The sequence below is a fragment of the Nanorana parkeri genome, unplaced genomic scaffold, assembly GCF_000935625.1.
Source record: "Nanorana parkeri isolate BGI_ZX_2015 unplaced genomic scaffold, ASM93562v1 scaffold1197, whole genome shotgun sequence".
In the NCBI taxonomy this organism is placed as follows: Eukaryota; Metazoa; Chordata; class Amphibia; order Anura; family Dicroglossidae; genus Nanorana; species Nanorana parkeri.
In genome coordinates, this window is record NW_017307465.1 from 185,699 (window position 1) to 205,253 (window position 19,555).

At 45.1% G+C, this 19,555-nt stretch overlaps 1 protein-coding gene across 1 annotated transcript in view; it reads right to left on the reverse strand.

The window, feature by feature from the left end:
- The window catches only part of SGPP2 (sphingosine-1-phosphate phosphatase 2), a 37,958-nt gene extending 26,004 nt beyond the window's left edge, over positions 1–11,954 (reverse strand). Inside the window, exon 1 of the mRNA XM_018568487.1 lies at positions 11,665–11,954. Coding sequence (XP_018423989.1) covers positions 11,665–11,898 — 234 coding nt within the window. The 5' untranslated portion in view covers positions 11,899–11,954. The remainder of the gene's footprint in view (positions 1–11,664) is intronic.
- Positions 11,955–19,555: the final 7,601 nt, after the last annotated feature.

Genomic DNA, 19,555 nt, shown 5'->3' on the forward strand with positions numbered 1-19,555 from the left:
GCGGAAATACGCCCCAAAGAAGCTCCTGTACTTCTTTGGGCATAGGGCGTTTTTCAGCACGTTCCGACACGCTGAAATACGCCCAAGTGAGAACCATGCCCATAGGAAATAATGGGATTTCACTTGCAGGGCATTTTACAGCTTGTCGATCAGCGCTGTAAAACACCCAGGTGTGAACCCGGCCTTAATGGCTCTAAAATTATTGCTCTCACTCAGTTTGCGGCGATATGCAACATGTGCGGCACGTAGGCGCACCAGACGCATATATGCATGTGTATGTGGGGGGTGCGGACTTAAAACAAATTTTTAAAAAAATAAATGTTATGTCTCTTTATTTTTTTTATCAATCTTTCATTTTTGTATTACTTTTTTTTTTTAACATACAACTTTATTGCTATTACATGGGGGGCTAAAAAGGCCCCTATGGGATAGCCAATTTACATGACAGGTCCTCTTTATGGAGACATCAGGGGTCTCCAAGACCCCTAATGTTACCTAGGGACCTCCAGAGAAGCTAATGAAGCAGAGATCGGCTGCATCAGCTTCTCTAGCTGGAGAATGACACTGAATGCAGGAAGTGATGTAATATACATCACTTCCTGCATTCGGGGACTGAGAGGAGCTCAAAAGGGAGGTCGTGTACTGAACTCCCTTTGATCTCCTGTCACAGAGCCGTGCCGGTTCACGGCCGCATCGGGCACAGCGGATCTCGGGACCGGCAACGGGAGTGACAGCTTCTGATACAAGCGATCGAGCGTCTCTCGAGACGCTCGACCGCTTGACTGTAAAGCTCCCGGCCGACCGTGTAATTACAACGGCCGGCCGGGAAGCTGCTCGTCGGGTTCCACCGTCCTCTCGTCACAGACGAGCGGATTTTTCGAGCCGTGTACATACATACATACATACATACATACATACATACATAACAATATTTTCATTGTTGACCTCCTGTGAGTCTTTACTGTGCCCGAGGATGTGCAAACAGACTTTTGCAAAAATAATAAGTGCCCATGGTATAAATACAGCGGCGAGGAATCACACTAAAATGAACTGCAGCTTTTATTTACATAATACCTGATGAACCTGCCATGAAGATCCGTGTTCAGGTACTTCCTTTTAAGGGGTGGACAACTGTTGGGCTCCTGCATTGTGATTCTTTCACATGTGCACCAGTGGAGACTACAAGCAGTCATGCTAACATACACTGTGCAGACATGGTCCAATGTTATCACCATTGGAAAACTAGTCCATGGCAATGATGCGCTGCAGACACTGGAACCCATGCATGTAGGAAGGAAGTGAGTGAGTGAGTGAGTGAGTGAGTGAGTGAGTGAGTGAGTGAGTGAAAGAGGCCAGGGGAGGCCAAGTGAAAAGTCAAAATGAAAAACTCATGGCTATTGTATACGATGTTAAATCGAACAATGTCATCTAGTTAGCACATTAAAGTAAGGGCAGGTTTGTTTAAAGTGAAGTAAGAAGATTGCTTCATTAAGGGCTCATGCACACAAGCAGCTGCGCCTGCACAATTTAAATTCCGGGGATATTTCCTCTGCCAGAGACCCACTGGTGCTGCATACATCCATGCGTTTCGCATAGAGGTCAATGGTACTTGCGTACAGCCATATAGTTGTATGGATCTACATCACTGCATCTAGGATTGTATGCTCTTATGCATAGACAGTTGTATACAAGTACTGGTCTGTACTGTCTACAGCCATTGACGTCTATGGGAGGCTATGTGCAGCACCTCTGTCTCCCTGACAAAGGAAATACACTGGAATGGATGTTGTATTGGCTCAGCCTCCCATATGAATGAGCCCTGAAGGTCATGTGTGGATACTCAGTGAGTGTGATGCACCTTTTAAGCGCACACCATCATGATGCAATGGTGTGAACTGACTTGATAGGCAACAAATGGCCTTGTCTACGTGTTGAGATTGCGCTGGACTAGGCTTCCAAGTGCAGCCCAATGCACCTGGTATGAACAGGCCCTTAAGGTGCCCATACACCTTACGATTTTCGTACGATAATCGTATGCGATCGACTTTTCGTACGACAATCGTAACGTGTGAATAGAGTGCCCGACCGATAGTACTGTACAATCGTACGACTTTTGACGGTCAAGCATGTTTGAAAACTTTGGTTGATCGTACGATGTTCGCATGGTTGGTGGCGTTTCCGTCTGTCAAAAGTCGTACGATTAACACTGCGCATGCGCAAACGAAAATAATTGCGGTCAATTACCGCAAGTCGTCCAGGTGTTTTTTTCTAACTACCGCTGATTGAACCTTGCGATAATCAGGGCAGGATGGGGCCGAAAATCGTACGACGGTTCGATCATCGGACGAAAAGTTTAGTCCGATAATCGTAAGGTGTATGGGCACCTTTACAGTCACCATACAATCTGACTGTATAATCTTTGTACAATCAACTTTAGATTTACGAAAATCCTGTACTATGAAGAACCGACCTGATCTATCCAATCAATCTGTATCCAATCAGGCAGGTCCTTGAACTACATGATTGTTGGTAGATCTAAAAGGAGATTGTCCAACCAGATTTGGTGAGCTTTAATGTGATCATAAGGCTTAATGACCACAGACCACAAGCAGTGGTGGAAAACCCAAATGCAGTTTACCTTTCTTTATCTATCTCCCTTTTCTTTTCTTTTTTATACAGGCAAAGAAAAAAGGCGCGAGGTGGAGAAATCTATCTAACTAAAGTGGAAAATAAGGAAAAAAACATTTAATATCTTGGAGTGTTTATATCATAGTTGCCACTGAAAACCTTATGAAAAGCTGTAAATAATGTTTTAACGGCTGATCATAAAACAATTTGCTTTCAGTGGTACAACAAACATTAATAATATCAATCATCCCATGTTGGTATGTTTGAGAATTTAACAGATATGCTCATGAATGCTATAAAGTTTACTTAATCTATTAAATTGTATAAAAACTGAGACGATTGAAATGAAAGCAATGCTTCAGTGAAGAAATGTCGGCAAAAGGTACAACCCTAATGCTCACAGAAGTGACAGGCCAGCAGCTGCTGTGGAGGAGGAGGGGGCCCGGCGATGATGGAAGAGGAGGAGGAGGCTGGGCCCGGCGGCGACCATGGAGGAGGAGGCCAGGACCAGCAGTGGAGGAGGCTGACAGGTAAGAGGTGTGCAGGGGTGTGACCAGCCCACCTGAGACCATGCAGAGCCCACCATAGAGACTATATGGTGGGCTCTGCAGGGTCACTCAGGTGGGCTGTGCGGGATCGCAGGTTGGCTCTGCATGGTGTCAGGTGGGCTGTGTGGGGTCTCAAGTGGGCTGTGCGGCGTCACAGGTGGCGGGCTCCGCAGCAGTGAGTGGGAATGTGTTCTGGAGGTTGTTCCTTTTTTTGAGGTCGGGGGGCCCAAACAAAATTTGGCTACGGGGCCCTGTGATTTCTAGTTATGTCCCTGGCTACACACATGCATTGCAGTATGCTGCAAAGCAGTGCATTGCAATATTTTATGGCACGTCCAATTGTCGGGATGTTTTGGTGCATTGGCAGCCCATTCATTTCAAAGGGCTGCCCTAGGTTACATGTTAACGTGCAACATAATGCCCATTAATACAACACAAAAATGTAAATGAGCCATCAGCACTGATAGTGGAAATTAGAATTGATGACTTATAAATCAGTGGTGTAGTGGGCCAGCACTATGCAGACTCCCACCATGCCAAGACGTCTCAGAGGCATACAGATCCCCCTACAAAGCAGCAATACCCAGATACCTGCCCATCAAGGTAAACTTATTTTTTTGCGGACTTGAATAGCCTCCTTCGTGTTCGGTTTGTAAACTAGTCAAACAAAACATTACTGTTTCTTGAGATTAAATTGCAGCATCAGTGGAAATCAGTATGGCAGCCAATGTTCATTGTAGTATTTTTAAACAAAACTATCACTGCCAATCCTGCAGTTGGCCACAGCACACTTTCAGCTATTGCTCAATAACGGCTGCTTAACATCATTCTGCATTAGAGATCGTTTTGGTTTGCTTGGCTCTGAACTTTTTTCTATTTTCGGTGTGGATATGGACAGAGGTGGGTTGCATCTTTTAATGTTTTGTTAGATCTCTAAGGCTACATTCACACCTGAGCGGCTGTCTGCGCGTTTTCTGCTGTATGGATATGCATGGAGCTGCTCTAAACAGGGAATTCAATGCACTTCAATGTGCATCGTCGACCATTGCGGGGGTTGCGCGGTACAAAACCATGCGGCTCCCAAAATAGTCCAAGCGCGATAATCCGGTAGATTCCGCATGTTCGCGGCTATTTATTAGCCGCTAACAAATGGCATCCGTGCGGATTTAAAAATATTAGCGTTTTCGTCCCACGCGGTCTTCTGCGTGTGAACTGCAAACGCTATGTGTGATTGCAGCCTTCTAGGGAATCTAGCAGCGAGTCTAGCAGCGAGTCTGCAGCGGCTCTGCTCCTGTTTTTTTTTCTAATTACTGAAAATCCAGCAGGTTGAGTAAGATCCTCCGATAACCTTACTGTGGATAAAGATGGATCTGGACTATTAAATGGAGTGTGGTGCTTCAAACCATAATCCTGCAATTTGACCCCACAACCAAAGAGTTAGTGGAGATCCTCTGGCATGTAGAAGCTGCCTATCCCATAGTGACTCTTCACATCAAAATTTGCCAGCCATGCCAATAGGATAAACCTTGCAGGTCCAATGCTGTCTTTCCATTACCTGGTAATGCTCATAGCAGGTAGGGAAACTTTGGAACCCAGATACAGATATCTCATTCCTGGAGAAATGTAAGATTCAACTGACCAACAGCCACCCAATAAGGATTGTATTATTTTTTGACAGTATCTGCATGAGTAACACTGGGTGGAGATTTCTCATTACACTGCACCTATAGGGGAGGGAAGATCCCAAACTGAACAAATGCAGCATTCTTTTAGCTACATTCAGCTTGAATGTGCGGAGATCAGCATAGAATCCTTATGGATTCCCTTACAGGTGCTTCTGACCTGCATTTAAAGTGACATTAAACCCTCAGATTTGTTAACATAAAACAATACTGTAATGTGTGCCTTACTGTAATCCATGGTAGTTCCCCTTCTCTTTGCTGCTCTTCCTTTTAAATCTGTATCCGTTCTCATGCTGGGAACGGAACAACCATGGATTACAGTAAGGCGCACATTACAGTATTGGTTTATGTTAAAAAATCTGAGGGTTTAATGTCACTTTAACTCTTTCTAAGCAGCTTCAAATTACTTTTGCATTCCCATTAACTTGTATGGGGAGAAAAGCAGTTTTGATGTGAAAAAAAAGCCGTTGTACACAAATCCTTGAGGTTCATTGCATTATTAACTGTCATTAAAAAGGGAAAAAAAACACTTGTTTGTAAATCACCAGCCTAACTTTGCCCAAAGAATGTCAGCACAATGGTAGAGCTGGTACAATGGACTTGGATAGAAGTGGAGGCTCCATTTAGTCCCCACAGGGACACATTTTCTAACTACAATATGCAGTATATCGGTAATTAAATATTGGGAAGACATGGCTGGTTTTAGGTCCACACCTGCCAAATTTTAGGACAAATAGCAAAGGAGAAAGGCAGTCTTGGGAGGCTGGCTAGGGTTTGCAAGCTGCTGGTATACAGCAACATTGTGCATTTGCCTTCTGTGTTTTCCAGCTGTGACGACTAGCATGTCTGGTTACCAATAGTAAGACTTTCTCAACATGTCACCGCCAATAACAGCTCAAGCTGTCACTTTGGCCTTTCCATGTTTTCAATGACCCAAAATCTGGAGCTTTGAAACCAATGGGAAACAATCCTCAGAGATCCAGAACCATTCTCTCTCTTTCTTAGCCTCAACCACAAGTGTTAGCAAATAGAAGCAATCGTGGCACAGCACAGAATCCTGTGACAAGAAGCTGCAGCACCACTCAGAGAATCACAGTGATGTTCGGATAGTAACAGTTTATTGAGGTAGCATTATGGTAGGATCATGAGCTGAGTTCACTAATCATCTAGAGATGCTAGAACCCATCTGTCAACCTCCTTGCAGCAGCTTTAGTTTCATCTAAAGCAGATGGAACATTTAAGATTATACAAACTTGACCAAAGTGCCTGCATTGCCCATAGCAATCCAAACCTATATCCTTTTTAACTGGCAATGGAAAAATGAACACAGCCAAATGCACAGAAGCTTTGCTTTCCCCTATTTGTATCATTTGTGTAATACATTGTATCCACAGTTGTGTTACATGTGAAGGCTAAAGATGCTCATGTGATTAATGACTGACTCCCTTCAATTAAATGGCTGTGTGGCTGGCAGTCAGGCTGTCTGTATCACACAACAGGCATGGAGAATCCAATTCATTTAACACAGTCCGTATCTGTCTGATGGGCCGCAATTTGTACCATAGATGAACCTCAGACAATTATAACTGCCCCGTGGCCATGTTTGCATGCAGAAGACTCATTCAGAGGAGAACGCCATAGGAAAAGGTCAAGTAGGAGTAGATATAGGCATTGTTAGGGGAAGTACTGTGATCTCTGTGAGAGGTAATAAATATGTGGAAGTGTTAAGCTGGCCGTACACACCGGGAGAAGTATTGGGAGAGTAAAATGTACACTTTCAAATAATTACAGCCGGTGTGGGATACTGCAGGTGTCACACGCCGGCTTTATAGATCGAGAGCTGAGCGATCCTGAACCACCGATCGATCAGCTCACGGCTTCTCTCTGCAGAGAGCGGTGACCGTCATTTATCTCTTCCTGCAGGGATTTCCCCTCCCATCTCTCTTCCTCCAGTGCTCATTGGAGGGACAGATAGGGGAGGGGGCGGGCACAATTGGATCTGGTTCAAGAGAGGCAGAGCCAGCTGTCAATCAGGCAGGGGGGTGGACCCCGACAATATTGTTGGGATCTTTCCCGGCTGCAGCGTGGTTCTGCAATAGCCTGATATATGCTCACTTTGGGTCACAGAAGTACATTAGTAAATATCCTTTTACGCAAAAGAGAACGGAAGCCAAAAAAAGGGTTTGGCTTTAGTTCCCTTTTAAAGTAGTATTAAACTCTCAAACATTTTTCAATAATGAAGCCAGAACACATATACAATGACCCAAAGTTTTATTTTCTGCAAGTACAGTCATGTTTCCAAACAGCTGGATCCAACTCTCTCAGCTTCCCTGAACTTCCTGTCCAATACAAGATGACAACGGACAGATCAGTGTCCAGCAGATGTCCATCTACTAGCTTTGGGAACGGAGAAGGGAAGAGAGGGTAGCAGGGGGGAGTGGAGTATCTTGACTTGCTGTAACTGTGTATTTGTGGAGACACACAGCTAACTGGTGACGAATTGTTGAGTGCGTTTGTCATTTGTTTTGCTACACAGCTTACTAGCACACACAATGGTGGCTCCATAGGACCCTGCAAGGGAAAGGAGCCGCCCTAAAGCAGGATATCAGGCCAGTGCTCAGGGGACCCAGCTGATTCTGCAGGAAACTAAATCTTTTGAACATCAAGAGGCATCATCCATTTCTGATCAGCATTTGAAATAGCTCTAAATCCTTTTGACTTGAATACCACTTTAAAGCTGAAGTTTAATCTGCTTAGATTTTGTCCTGCCTGGTCCCTACCTCCTGCCTTCATCAGGCATGCTCATAACATTCTAAAATAAAACCTTTTGGTTTTCATTACCTACCCTATTTTAGACCCAGTGGCATCATCCCTGGGTCTGTGTGCAGGCAGGAGGAGCCAGCAGTTTGCGCTACATAGCTTATGATGCTGGATGACCTTCATACAGGAAATAAGGTGGGATCGGTCTGACTTGCTGCAGCTTTTAATGCACACGATGAGAAAGCTCACAGTGTGCAGTGAAAGCAGAGTAAGCCATTTCAGCACAGGGGAGCGGCTGTGCAAGACTGGAATTTTATTCAGCTTTATTCTAAACTTAAAATATTTAACAAGACACTCAGAGCAAAAGCACAGTGAAATGCTGGAGCCTGCAAATCATGCCGCGCACACACAAATTATTTATTATAGCAGTAAATATTATATGAGCTAACCTCAATCTGCACATTGTTGCCAGACATGCTGGGCCCATACACAAGGGTTTCTGATCTTTCCTGGTGGATTGATCAGACCCTTAGATGACCCCATCTTGCCAGATGTGCCCTTCTACTGCTCTTTACATGCCAGACATCTCAACTCTCCCGGACACCCGGGAGAGAAACATCTTCTCCCGGAAAGGTTCTCTCTGCTCGATGTAGCAAACCTTTCCGTGCTGTCTTTTTTTTTCTGACATCAGGGCCGCCGGCTGCTGTCAGAAAAAAAAAAAAGCATTGGCACTAATAGCTAGATTGCTATTGGCTATTTCAATTTGCAATAGCCAATAGCATACTAGCTATTGCACCCGCCCACTACTGCTGTCAATCAGCAGAGGTGGACCTGAAGTTCTCCATCAGGTCCACTTCTGCTGACTGACAGCAGCAGCAGACGGCGAGTGCAATAGCCAGATTGCTATTGGCTATTGCAAATTGAAATAGCCAATAGCAAACTAGATATTAGTTCCAATGCTGTTTTTTTTTCCTGACGGCAGCAGCTGTCAGAACACTAAAAAAAACAGTAGATAGACACCGCTCTGCCGGACTGTGATAGGCGGCAGAGCGGTGTGGGAGGAGACGCCGGCCGCTCACAGCGCTCTCCACCGCAGCACTCGGCCGGCTGTCACTTTCTCTTCTCCCCGCGGGGACATAGAGCAGCGCCCAGCGGGGAGGAAAGAAATCATGGATGCGCCGATGTATCGGCGCATCCCTAATGATTATACAGGATTTATATAGCGCCAATAGTTTGCACAGCGCTTTACAATATAAGGAAGACATTACAATCACAATACAATTCAAGACAAGATGTTAAGGAGGTCCCTGCCCGTGACCGTAGTGCTAGAGCCAGTGACATGGGTCCAGTGCAACCTCTCATCTCACAGGTCAGTTAAGCTTGCTGTAAGGGGGCATTTTTCCCAATTACTAATTATAGCTAATGTACCATGAGCTGCAGATATAATATTTAGCAGGGGTCCAAGGAGACCTGAAAATTATTTTACTCCATAGGCACCATCTTGTGGGAGATCAACATCAGCAATAAACACTTTACGGTAACCTCCATAAACAAAGACTAGAGGCCACCACCTAAAACTAGTGGAGAAAAAATGTATGCACAAGGGGCGTAGGGGCTTCTTCACAGTAAGAGCAGTCAGGGTATAGAACTCGCTGCCACAAGCAGTGATTTCAGCTAAGAGTGTTGAATCGTTCAAAAAGCATTTGGACGATTTCCTCAGAGACCGCAACATACAGGGGTACAGGTACTCTTAAAAGGAGAACTATGGGGTTAAGGATTTTCCCCATAGTTCTCCTTAGGGTAACGGGAGGACACAAACTAGCGTCCTCCCGTCACCCTAAGCTCAGTATATCGCTGTAGCTCGCGGTATACTGAGACGCCACAGTATACCGCGAGCTACTGCTCGCGGTATACTGAGACACTGCAGCTGAAGCGGATCCCGACAATTATGTCTGGATCCACCCAGCTGCGTGAGTGACAGCTGGCACTGCCTATCTAGAGGCAGAGCCAGCTGTACCCGCCCCCTTCCCCGTCCGATCCGCCAGTCAGCCCTGGCGGATCGGAGCGGGGAATCCAGCTACTCCCCTGTCATGGCAGAGAGCTGTGACAGGATCAAGTGGTGAGCGAACGCCGGTATGTGTTCGCTCACCTCCCGATCTACTGAGCTGACCTGTGACAGTCTCATTGTCACAAGTCGGCTAGAACTATGAGGTGAGTGAAAAGCACTCACCTCATAGTTCTCCTTTAAGAAGAAGATGACACATGTAGTCAAGAACCAGCTGCACTCCTTACCGGAATAGTAGTAAACCTGCCAAGCAGGTGGGTGCTTGTAGTGACCACGGACGGCCCCATGAACAATGCAGATCTAGAAAGGATTGTCACCAGCACACCAAAAGTTTTGAAGCAAAAAGTCCTTTATTGACAAATCGCCATCCAATACAAGCGCTTTCGGGGTCTCAGCAGTACCCCTTCATCAGGCTCAGAATTCTGCGATTTGTAAATAAAGGACTTTTTGCTTCAAAACTTTTGGTGTGCTGGTGACAATCCTTTCTAGAAGATGACACATGGACTCATATGCATACACGCTATAGGTTGGACTTGATGGACCCGTGTCTTTTTTTTAACCTCAAATATTATGTAACTATCAGTCTGTCACTGATCAATGGACCACCAAAAACCTCTGGAGGATCCCTGGTTAACAATGAGTGCTTTATAGACTACTTTATAGGAAGAGGAAAAAAAAGGAAGAGGTCTGCATAAGAGGAAAGTGCATCTGGTGTCCACGGCAACCAGACTGTAGAGAATGAAACCTTACACCTGATTAGTTGCTATGTTAAACAGTCTTATTTCCTTGAAACAGTTTTAGAACTTCTATCCTTTGTAATAAAGGAAAAATATTAGGGGGGGGAAAAAAAAAAGGGGGGGTTGGAAACTGTCTACATGGGGGTGGGGAACGTGGAAAGGCCAAAATGTTATTTGACCCATGATGGACTTTAATTCACATATTTGAAACCCCTTCGAATTTTGTATACCAACTGTGTTTAAAATATGTTTGTCATTAGGCTGAACTCAAGGAACATATACCTATTTTTCAACCTGACGTAACTATGTAATGCCAGCCATTACCATTACATAAGGGTGCCCATAATGGGTACCATACAGAATCAGTAGTCACGCTATCAACATTTAAAATGTTCAATTCCAATATTTAGAAACCAAAAGCCATGAAATCTAATTGATGAAAGCTGCACAAGAGAGAAGTCCAGCTGGTGTCCATGGCAACCAGACATCAGTTAATCAAACCTTACAATTGATTGGTTACTATATGGGAAACAACTTTATCTCCTTGAATACTTCTATCCTTTTCAAGAGGAGAATAATGTTAGGACATTAAAGTTAAAAAAAGGGGCATTGGGGACTGTCTATATTGGGAAGGGGGGGGGGGGTGCTGAGTGAAGAGAAACTTGGAAAGGCCATAATGTTATTTGATCCGTGATGGACTTTAATTCACATATTTGAAACATCTCCATTTTTTTCCAACCAACTGTGATTAAACTAGTTTTGTCTTGTGGCTGAACTTGATGGACATATGCCTTTTTTCCAACCTGACATAACTATGTAACACCAGATGACACCCATTTCCAAATGGTACGTCCCAGGACACATCAGAATAAAATGTGTACCATACAAAACAAAGTAGTCATGCCATTAATACACAATAGTAAATTCCACTATATGGAGTCCAGAGCAATGAAAATCAAATTAATGAGAGGAAAGTGCCGCAGGTGACCATGGCAACCAGACAGTAGAGAATGAAACTGTTTGGTTGCTATGGTAAACTGAATTACAACTGTTTGGTTACTATTGGAAACAACTTTTTTTTCCCCTTGAATCGGTTTTATAACATCCATCCTTTTGCAAACAGAGAACAAAGTTACTTCAAACTAATAACTTAGACTCAAGTTTCTATGAATTTCACAGTCTCAGGTTACAAGTGTCATTCCAGTGATTATTATTCCTAAAACAACTAAAGGTGAGCGTATTACCTGCCTATGTGTTCCATTTGCATATGATCCATTGTAGCTCTTGTGACCATTTTCCTGGGGAACACCCTTGCCTCCTGCAGTCTTCTCTGTGGCTCCCTGATGGCAATTTAAAGAGGTATGCCCTACAGCCACCCCATTAGCCTCACCCTTCAGCTGTAGGGTCAAGCCACAAAACCTCTGGAATTGGGCCACCAGCTGAGGGTCCTGCAGAGTTTTGATCAGCTTTAGGGCCATGATCTATGTGACTGAAACTAGAAAAGAGGTAATAGAACAGATCCAGCCCTTGCCTTGCCCTTTGATCAGCATTGATATTGCAAAAAGTAGAGAGCGTGGGATACAGGTGTACAGGGCGGTCCTAGTGCCTGTACACACCTTACTACCAAGCACCTGAACCTACAACAGTAACATCTTCACTGCCAATTACATCCAAGCTGATGTAAGAGCAGCACACCTTCCATGAGTCAAAGAGCCATTCCCTCCATGCTGGCTGCAAAGACAAGTCTGACCTGTTCTACTTTTCTTCCAGGTTAGGATGGCTATGTGCAGAAGCAGCCATTGTTTATGAATATCTTTGTCACTACATGCAGAGATCAAGATTATTGAGTAACTACATCATTTTGGATTGTGAATACATTATCATACAAATAACCGGTTCGATTCTTGTGTTTATATAACCATGCCGGGTTTTATTCATTCCTAATGCAAGGAGTGAGGCATACAACCTAGATGCTAGAAGGATCCATGTACACAGGAGTCAAGCCCTCAGGTTCATGGTGCACCTGGACGTTAAAGCGGACCTTCAAGTGATACTACACTCAGGAGTTAGGCTGGGTTCACACCTAGGCGTATAGAATATGCGTGTTTGTCGCGCGTTTTGTGCCGCAGTTAAACAACGCACGACAAACGAGGGCTACCTGGACGTATCCCCATGGATATACGCGCGGCAAATACGCCCCAAAGAAGCTCCTGTACTTCTTTGGGCGTAAGGCGTTTTGCAGCGCGTTCCTACGCGCCGTAAAACGCCCAGGTGGGAACCATGCCATTAGGCAATCATTGGTTTTCACATGTTGAGCGTTTTACAGAGCGCAGGAACGCGCTGTAAAACGCCCAGGTGTGAACCAGGCCTTAAATCTTAAAATTATATTCAAGTATCTTAACTATTACCCAAAATGTATCTTATTTGTGTATCACTCGGCTGTAGATCCTCCAATCATCTCTGAATTGGTGCCGACACTGTCCTTCCTTCTGGAGAGTGGCTACTTTTGTTCCCCATGGGCCCTAGGTGTGTTATAAAGTAGCCACCGCTCCAAGCCCGCTCCTGTGATAAAGTATAGTTTCAATACAAATTATTAAACTAAACATGAGATTGTAGTCCATCACGGGAGTGAGCTTGCAGCTACTTTACAACACATATAGGGACCACGGGGAACAAATGTAGCCACCCTCCAGAACAGACCTTGGCATTTTACGGCCCACAGGCCATATCTGGGCCTTGGTCTGTGGCAGTCTGCCCACTGACCTGTGTTCGGTCATGGGTGACTAGCAGTTGATGCATCGGCCTCCAAGGCCGGTGCATCCACTGCGAGCTATAGCCCAGTGCAGGTCAGCGATCGGTCTGCGTCCGGGCCATGTTTCCATTCAGTCCTTGGTTGTCTTAGCAACCTATGACGACAGGGGTCCTCCTCTGCAGCCATTGGTTGCTAGGGCCACTGGGCGCATGTGCTATGTCTGAACATGTGCAGGGTATTCAAACGCATGTGAGCACATGGTCCAAGATACCAAAAATCAGCGGCATCCCAAACTCCTGGCAGAGATCTGCAGTATATCTGCACATGCATGGGATATTTAAAGATGGCGGTGTGGAAGAGGAGTGGCAGGACAAGGGGGTGAAGTTCTTCTTTAACATTAGTCTCTTTGCAGTGCAGTAAATGTCCTGTTCACCTCTGTGAAGTTTCTGTACATACACAGCACCGCACTGGGATGGACAGATAACATAATTATGAAGTACATGCAGCACAGACAAGCACTGTGTGTATATAGCATGTTTCTGCACCACACACAGCCAGACAAAAATCAAAGCTCACGGAATCACAATTGTTTCATAAACTCTTATTATTTTCTCTGCTGGAAAAATAATAGGGTTAAACATTATATTTTCAAGGAGCTGAATTCTGGAAGCTGTGCCAAAGGAAGGCAGACAGATGGACATGCACTTGTCATCAGTATTGGCTGTGGTCTCCCTGCAGCAGATTTTATCCTCATTACTGACTTACCAGGCATTGCTCTGCACTGTGTCTGTGCGGAGGTGGCCATCTTGGTAGATGCTGGGCTTTGTTTCCTCATGTCAGGGCCTCCAGCAAGGAGCAGCACAGAAGCAAAATTACCAAATCCTCTGAGAATGGCAGTCAGAGACAGCAGTGCCTGAGATCTTACACTGCAGATATACAGCTATGAGGATGTATACACAGGAGTGCCTAGGCGCCCTCACATAACAGACAGTGCTCTGCTATTTTTCAGGAGGAATTTCAGGAAAATATACATTTTCCAGGGTACTGCTTGGGCACAATGAACACGCCTAGATGTTTACTATAACACTGCTCAGTGGCGTCACAAGGGGGGTGCAGGGGGTGCGGCCCGCACCCGGGTGACACCATTGGAGGGGTGACACCAAAATGACTGACAGTCATTTTGGTGTCTCCCCCTCTAAAAAGTCAGGCAGTCGATCATGGACTGAGACCCCGACAGTGTCAGGAGAGAAGAGGGGACCCGGCGGCATACCTCATTCCTCCGGGTGAGCGTCCCCTCCTCTCTCTGCTGGCGTCCATCACTAAAATGGCCGCCGACAGGCGTCAATTAGATGACCGCACATGCGCAATGACGTCATCGTGCACGGTGACGTCACACCCATGCACGATGATGTCACTGCGGGGTGTCACCCGGTCTCGGGATGCCCCTGACAATGCTCAGCAACCTGGGGCAACCTGCAACAAGTACAGTCATAACTCCTGATCTGCATGCTTGTTTGGGTCAGTGACTTAGAAGGTACTTATGGTATTGGATCATGATGACAGCCAGTCACCTAACATTTTCAGAAGGAGAGGTCATATTCCCTCATATCAGGTTACTTGTAAGATGGAAAAACAGACATGCAAAGGATTGCCATGTGTATTCATACGTGAATCTTGGTGTACTTCCAGATCTGTGCAGTAATCACGAGTGAAGCTTTCCCTCTGTGCAGGAACTTCCTGTAATAAAGACCAATCCCTGCTGCTCTCTCTCCTTGTGCAGGGTGACTGGTCTTGTCTCTGCCCCCTCCTGTAATAAAGACCGGTCACTGCAGCTCTCTCTCCTTGTGCAGGGTGACGGGTCCTAACTCTACCCTCCTCTTGTAGTTTTCTGCAGGAATTCTTTAGTGGGTGAAGCCTGCTCTCTGCACAGGTTATGCACAACACAGTGATGATGTCACTGCTACTTTTACAAGGTTATAACTGGGTTATCCTAAAGCATTTGGTCCACACAAAGTGAATTTATATCCTCTGTGGCCCATTGAGGAATATGTTTAAATGAAAATGTTTCTGCTCAGAATTCAGCTTTAAGTAGAAGTCTGCCCCCAAAACATTTGTTGGATCTGATCTCCTTGTGGGCCTTCACTGCTCCCTATAACCCAATTCCCCACCCACTCCACTCGTTCTATTGTAACATCTAGGGCGTGACAGAAAGAGGAACTTCCTATTGTGTCTTGCAGGATTGCATTCTCCAAATATTTCTATGAAGAAACCACCGGAGGGCTTGTGACACCGGCATTGTAATGTCACCTTCCTGCTTGTAAATCCTCCTTGTGATTATATGAAGAATGAACCCTCCTGACGCAGTAATAGGGGCATCTCCTGGGGTCTAGTAGATCTAGCAGAGGAATAAACTATTTCCCTCCCTACAATAAAATAATGTAATAAAAATTGATCTAACAGGAATTATCGTTACACAAGCTGTTTTGTATTTTTAATGTTATTCCATCAATCTGTATCCATTTCTGCCGATGTGATTGGCTCACTGCTTTTCCCAACAGTGTTTTCTGTTATTACAGCACTGGAGCTGGTTTTGTGATTATAGCAGGCAGATCACTCCTACCTTGGAATTCTTATTTCTTAAAGTGGACCTGTCATCAGATCAGGGGTGGGCAACTCCGGCCCTCCAGGTCTGCCTTGACTACAAATTCCATCATGCCTCTGTCTCTGGTACTCATGCCTGTAACTGTCAGTCTTGCATTCCTCATGGGACTTGTAGTTCCACAACAGCTGGAGGGTCGTAGTTGCCCACCCCTGCATCAGATATAGCTTTCATGTTAAGTACAGCATGCTAAGTAATGTATCAGTGTAAAGCTGGCCATACATGGATCAAATCTTGGCTGTTTCCTGGTGAATCGGCTGAAATTTTATTGGTGAGTGGTGCTGCTGATGCTACCCGACTCAATAGTCGATGGTAAATTGTTGGCCAAACAGTGGCTGCAGCCAATCAGATGAAATCACTCTTCTGGTATTTTGATGGCTGTGGGCCCTGCCTGTCAGAATACAATAGCAGGCAAGGAAGATTCTACCATCCATGCTCTTTAGCGTGCATTGTGGAATCAAGTGATTTCTCATGTTCATGCGGGGCTGAACAAGAAACATTTTAAAGTAATATTAAAAGTTTTTTTATACTATGTAAAATGCTGGTTACGTCACTTACAATAGATTCTGCAGTGTCAACTGGTCCCCTGAGCACTGGCCCTATTATCCTGTTTTAGGGTTGTTCCTTTTCCTTGCAGGGTCCTATGGAGTCACCCTTGTGTGTGCTTCTAAGCTGTGCGTGTCTCCAGAAACACACAGACCCAGCAAGACAATCCACTCCCCTCTTTCCTCCCTTCTATAACAGTATATAGACATTTGCCCTAGACCAGTGGTTCTCAACCTGTGTAACCTCAGGACCCACATTTGTCCTTGGTCATTAAGTCGCCACCCAAGTCGCACCGCACTGGAACACACGGCATTAGGGTACGGTGCAGGCGTAAATCCTCCTTGTGATTATGAACCCTCTTGACACAGTAATGGGGGGGCATCTCCTGGGGGTGGAAGGTGCATTTGGACAGCAAAAAGTTTCCCAGCACACTCGCCAACATGCAAAAAAAACCTGTCTCGCCGCTAAGGTTAAAAGCAGAGGTTTGGATACACGTCTTCTGCAGAAAATGTGGAAGCGGCACAGCCGCGCCAAGGCACCTCTATATAGTGCGGTCCTAACTCTAAACTATGAGAGTCTCCATCTTGGAGCACATGGGGCAGAAGATTAAATTGGGTGCAGGTTTGTCAGGAGGAAGCCCAACCTCCTTACAGGCAGCTGAGACCCCCCATGCGTCACTGCACCAAATCAGTCAAGCAAAACCAATGGCAAACGCACTCATCAATTTCTTACCAGCTTTACAGCAAGGTGCACATGGAAGGGCTTCAAACAGTAAAACAGCAAAAAGTTTCCCAGCAAACTCACCAGCCAGCATGCAAAAATACCTGTCTAACCACTAAGGTTAAAAGCAGAGGTTTAGATACGCGTTATGTCAGGGGGAGGCAGAGGAGCCTCTCACCTAGAAAAGCGGAAGGCGTGCGGTGACCCACTAAGCATGGGGTCGCGTCCCACTTTTGGGTCACGACCCACCAGTTGAAAACCAAGGCTCTAGACTGTGCTGTGATCTTGCACTGGACAAGAAGTTCAGGGAAGCTTAGCTGAGAGAGTTGTAGCTGCCTGGAAACATGATGACTGTAAGTGTTTGGGCAAAAATGTAAAGAAACACTTTGTTGGGCAATCTATATTTGTTTCATGTGGATTCAGTTTTGAAAAAGTTTAAAGAGTTGATTATGGTGTATGGCCGGCTTAACACTTCCACATGTTTATTACCCGAAGAAGAGAATGTATCTATACAAATTTTGTAATAGTAACTGTGAAATTATCATTTCTTTTAGTTCCATATGGTTTCTGAAGAAGTAGACTCAGTTTGGCAACATGCGTCAAAAACTACCTGTCTTCTACTATCGACCATCAGTATAACATGGAAAGAGTTCACACCATTGGAGATGTAGAAACTATGGAGCAGAACATATATTTGGTAGACATATCGTTATATATAGACCCTAGATAGGGAATAATGCAAAATCCTGTCCATGTGTATATGTTCTTCTTCTAAATATGTGTCTATGTACTAAATAAAATGTATATATTTTCTATATACAATGATTATATTTTTTTTAATACCATATCTCTTGGATGTCTGTATTCTATGTATTTTAGGGGTGCGGTATCTGGGTATATAATGGGGACAGGTGGTTGTCCTGTTTAGAGCCAAAATATGGTCACTTTGAACTCATGAACTGAAAGATATTATTTTCTTCTATCAATAAGAGGTCTATTGACTTCCTAGCTCTCCAGAGAGCTCCTTTACAGTTACTCAATCTGAACATCACTACTTGCAGGTCTCTTTAGTGCATTCATGTCCTTGTAGCCCTGGGGCAAATGACCTTTTTGCCCAATAAGAAAACAGAGCTTTGGGAAACATTGTTTTCTAACTGATGTGGCCAAATCTACATGATGGCCAGGTTTGGCATGGCACCCATTTCGTCCTTTAAGACAGGTTAAATGGGAGATACTTTATGATGGTTGCATAGGTACAAAGGTAGAAAAATTACCCTTCCTCTTCTATATTCTCTCACATGAGATGGAACATGTGGCTGGAATATGACTAAATCTGCACACAAGGTAATAGTGAATGTGTTTCCTCTATAACTGCAAGAGCCAGAGGTTTTAGAGCTTATAGATTAAGCCATGAAGATGTATAATCAGGCTGCACATATCCAAGTATTCCAGACCTGGGCATTGTACGGCCCATGTGTCACATCTGGCACCTTGGCTGTCCTTGCCCGGCCTGGGGTCGACACGGACAGACTATTAGTTGTCCTCATCGGAGGATCATGACCCTCAGTAAGGAGAGATCTTGCAGCAGATCGTTCCCTAATGCAGGTAAGAGGATCTCCGTAGTGACGCCCTTCCTTCTCCTGTGTGCTCTCTTCTACTCTTTCACCAAGTGTAAATATGCACTTTGTCCTATTGATAGAGATGATACTGCCTGGTGTTTCTCAGATAAGATGTGTTGAATGCTGCCAGGAAGGTTTTTGTGTAAAGTTGTACACTGTTCCCAATTTGCAAATTTTGGGCTATGAGTCCTGGGAATGTTTTTTCCAACAGCATCCCTGTTTCTTATATTTCTTGTCATCAGGAGTTACAGTATGTTTCTACTTTGAGCTGCAAGATGACACAGTTCTGAATACCCATTATAACCTTGCATGACGTGTTAAAGCAAGGTCAACCTTCACACTCCAGGTGTGGTGAAACTTCAAATCCCATTATGCTTAAAGGAGAACTATGAGGTGAGTGATTTTCACTCACCTCATAGTTCTAGCCGACCTGTGACAATGTTACAGGTCGGCTCAGTAGATCGGGAGGTGAGCGAACACATACCAGCGTTCGCTCAGCTCTCGATTCTGTCACGCCTCTCTGCCGTGACAGGGGAGGGGCTGGATTCCCCCCTCCCCGCTCCGATCCTCCAGCGCTGACTGGCGGAACGGACGGGGGAGGGGGCGGGTACAGCTAGCTCTGCCTTTAGATAGGCAGAGTCAGCTGTCAGTCACGCAGCTGGGCGGATCCCGGCACAATTGTCGGGATCCGCTTCAGCGTCTCAGTATAGCAGCTGCTCACGGTATACTGCGGCGTCTCAGTATACCGCAAGCTACAGCTCGCGGTATACTGAGCCTAGGTTGACGGGAGGACGCTAGTTTGTGTCCTCCCGTTACCCTAAGGAGAACTATGGGGAAAA